The 2,500-nt window shown below is 44.0% G+C and overlaps 1 protein-coding gene across 2 annotated transcripts in view; it reads left to right on the top strand.

The window, feature by feature from the left end:
• The window catches only part of exoc6b (exocyst complex component 6B), a 106,900-nt gene that overhangs the window by 43,090 nt on the left and 61,310 nt on the right, over nt 1–2,500 (top strand). For both annotated transcript variants that reach the window (XM_078291694.1, XM_078291695.1), the window contains exons 11-13: nt 86–206; nt 317–388; nt 2,134–2,231. In XM_078291694.1, the coding sequence (XP_078147820.1) occupies nt 86–206; nt 317–388; nt 2,134–2,231 (291 nt within the window). The remainder of the gene's footprint in view (nt 1–85; nt 207–316; nt 389–2,133; nt 2,232–2,500) is intronic.

Here is a 2,500-nt window from a genome sequence, read left to right as displayed (position 1 = left end):
TTTAATCTATCATTATCTGTCTGTTTCTCTCTCTCTCTCGCTCTCTCTCTCTCTCTCTCTCTCTCTCTCTCTTCCCTCCATCCAGGTTCTTTGTGGTGGAGGATCATATCCTCCACACTACGCGGGGTTTGGTCAACAGAGCGTACGTAGAGGAGCTGTGGGAGCTGGCACTGTCCAAAACCATCGCTGCCCTGAGGACACACTCTGTAAGAACACACACACACACACACACACACACACACACACACACACACACAAACACACACACAAACACACACACACACACACTCTCTGACTCTCTCCTCTGTCTCCGCAGTCGTACTGTGATGATCCTGACCTGGTGCTGGATCTGAAGAACCTCATTGTCCTTTTCGCTGATACACTGCAGGTGTGGATAAGTGTGTGTGTTGTTTGTGTGTGTGTGTGTGTGTGTGTGTGTGCAAGTGAGTTTGTGTGTAGTGTTAAATTGTTAATCTGACACCATGCTCTTGAGAGAATACCCTACTTTCCTCCTTGCCTTGTAACTTTTTTTACTATTTTTTCCATTTGACTGTTTCTGTACTTTTTGTTTTTGTACTTTCTGTGCTTATTCTTGTCCTGCTACTTGTCTTAGTCCATGCCAAGTGAAGTATTTGACCCCTGGGGCCGATAAAACTTGTTCAAAACACATGTTGTAATTTAAAAAATGGACGTGTGCCAATCTGAAAAGAAAGGCTTTCTTTCTTAATTCCTAAAAAGTGGCCTTTTAGGAATACCAGTCCGTCATCGGATGTCAGTTTACTCTCTCTATATATTTATGCTCCATTGTACGTATGAACTAACTTGGATGGATTGAGTGTGATAAATGAAGGGAAGGGGGGATGAAGGAGAGATAGAGGGGATGTGGGTGAAAAACCGGATGGGAGGAACGTTTGGAGATGAGTGAGAGCGAACGAGGGAGGGGAGGAGGGGATGAATGGATGGAAAGATGGCCAGAAGTCGTTCACGTGAAGTGATGAGGTGTCACTGAACGGCTGAATTCTCTTCTCTTCTCTTCTCTTCTCTTCTCTTCTCTTCCCTCCTCTCTTCTCCTCTCCTCTTCTCTTCTCTTCTCTTCTCTTCTCTTCCCTTCTCTTCTCTTCTCTTCTCTTCTCTTCTCTTCTCTTCTCTTCTCTCCTCTCCTCTCCTCTCCTCTTCTCTTCTCTTCTCTCCGCATGGTATCACGCTCCTATTCTGGGGCCATTTTGCATTCCAACCATTTTTTGTCCCTCTATCTAAGTCAGCATTTTAGGCATTTAGCTGGCACTCTCATCCAGAGAGACTGCAGTCCAATAGTAAAGTGTAATAGTTAAATAACAGTAAAATAAGCTTAAATTCTTAGATCAGTGCTAAGAAAAGAAAGGCGAGAGATAACAATGTTTTTGTACCACCTGCTCCTTCAGCACTGGTGGAGCTGGAAGGCAGAAGATAGATATTAGATAGATATTGTAGATATCAGTCAGCTTCTCTTCTTGTAAATGAACCTGCAGAGTGACAATATGATGCCGGGAGCTCGTAGGAGGAGAAGTGGAACATTTGAGCGATGGAGGGCGGGTGTGAGTCAGAGAGATGTTCTGTACTGTAGGAATGGGAAATTCAAAATTCAATATATCGCAATATGTGTCGTGGGGCAGAAAAATGAATTGCGATATCAGCTCCATTTTATTCTGCTGTAGTAATATCACAAAGACGGTTTGACCATCACAGTTTCACAAGCTCTCCATCCAAATTCTGTTATTTGCAGCAAAAATGAAGAAAAGATCCACTGGAGCACACGGTCAATTTAACCTTTTATTGAAGGTGCAAAGACTAACGTTTCGATGCTACTGCATCCTCTGCACTTTGTAATGTCGTTTTTGAAATTGTTGTTTACATTCTAGCAGCCAATGCCAACGCTAGAAAGATTCAGAAATAAACATAATTCTGCACAGTCAGACTTTGTTGTGACTGAGCTTTTATTTATCACATGGTATCATGGTTGTATTGACTCCTGAACCCTGTATCACGTATCGAATCGTCCCATTTCTACTGGACTCATTCCTTCATGTAGGAGAGCAGCTGGACACTGACTGGTTTCTCTGGTTTGTTCCCCTCCTCTCCCCTCCTCTCCTGCAGGGTTTTGGCTTCCCAGTGTCCCAGCTGTTCGACATGCTGCTGGAGATGAGGGAGCAGTACGGAGAAATCCTGCTCAAGAGGTGGAACATCACTTTCAGGTATACACACACACACACACACACACACACTCACAGAAAAGAGAGCGAGAGATGGCAGGCTTCTGTTAAATGGAAGATAGAGGTAGGAAGTGATCATGTTGGGAGAGCTGATACTGTGTGTGTGTGTGTGTGTGTGTGTGTGTGTGTGTGTGTGTGTGTGTGTGTGTGTGTGCAGGCGACATAAATGTGATATTTAGGTTTTTCCGTAGAACCTCTCCCTGAATCTATATGTGTGTGTGTGTGTGTGTGTTGGAGTGTGTGTACTGAGG

This window comes from Centroberyx gerrardi, chromosome 23 (assembly GCF_048128805.1).
Source record: "Centroberyx gerrardi isolate f3 chromosome 23, fCenGer3.hap1.cur.20231027, whole genome shotgun sequence".
Lineage (NCBI taxonomy): Eukaryota > Metazoa > Chordata > Actinopteri > Beryciformes > Berycidae > Centroberyx > Centroberyx gerrardi.
Note: the sequence above shows the minus strand (reverse complement) of the source record. Positions and strands in the feature narration are given on the sequence as shown.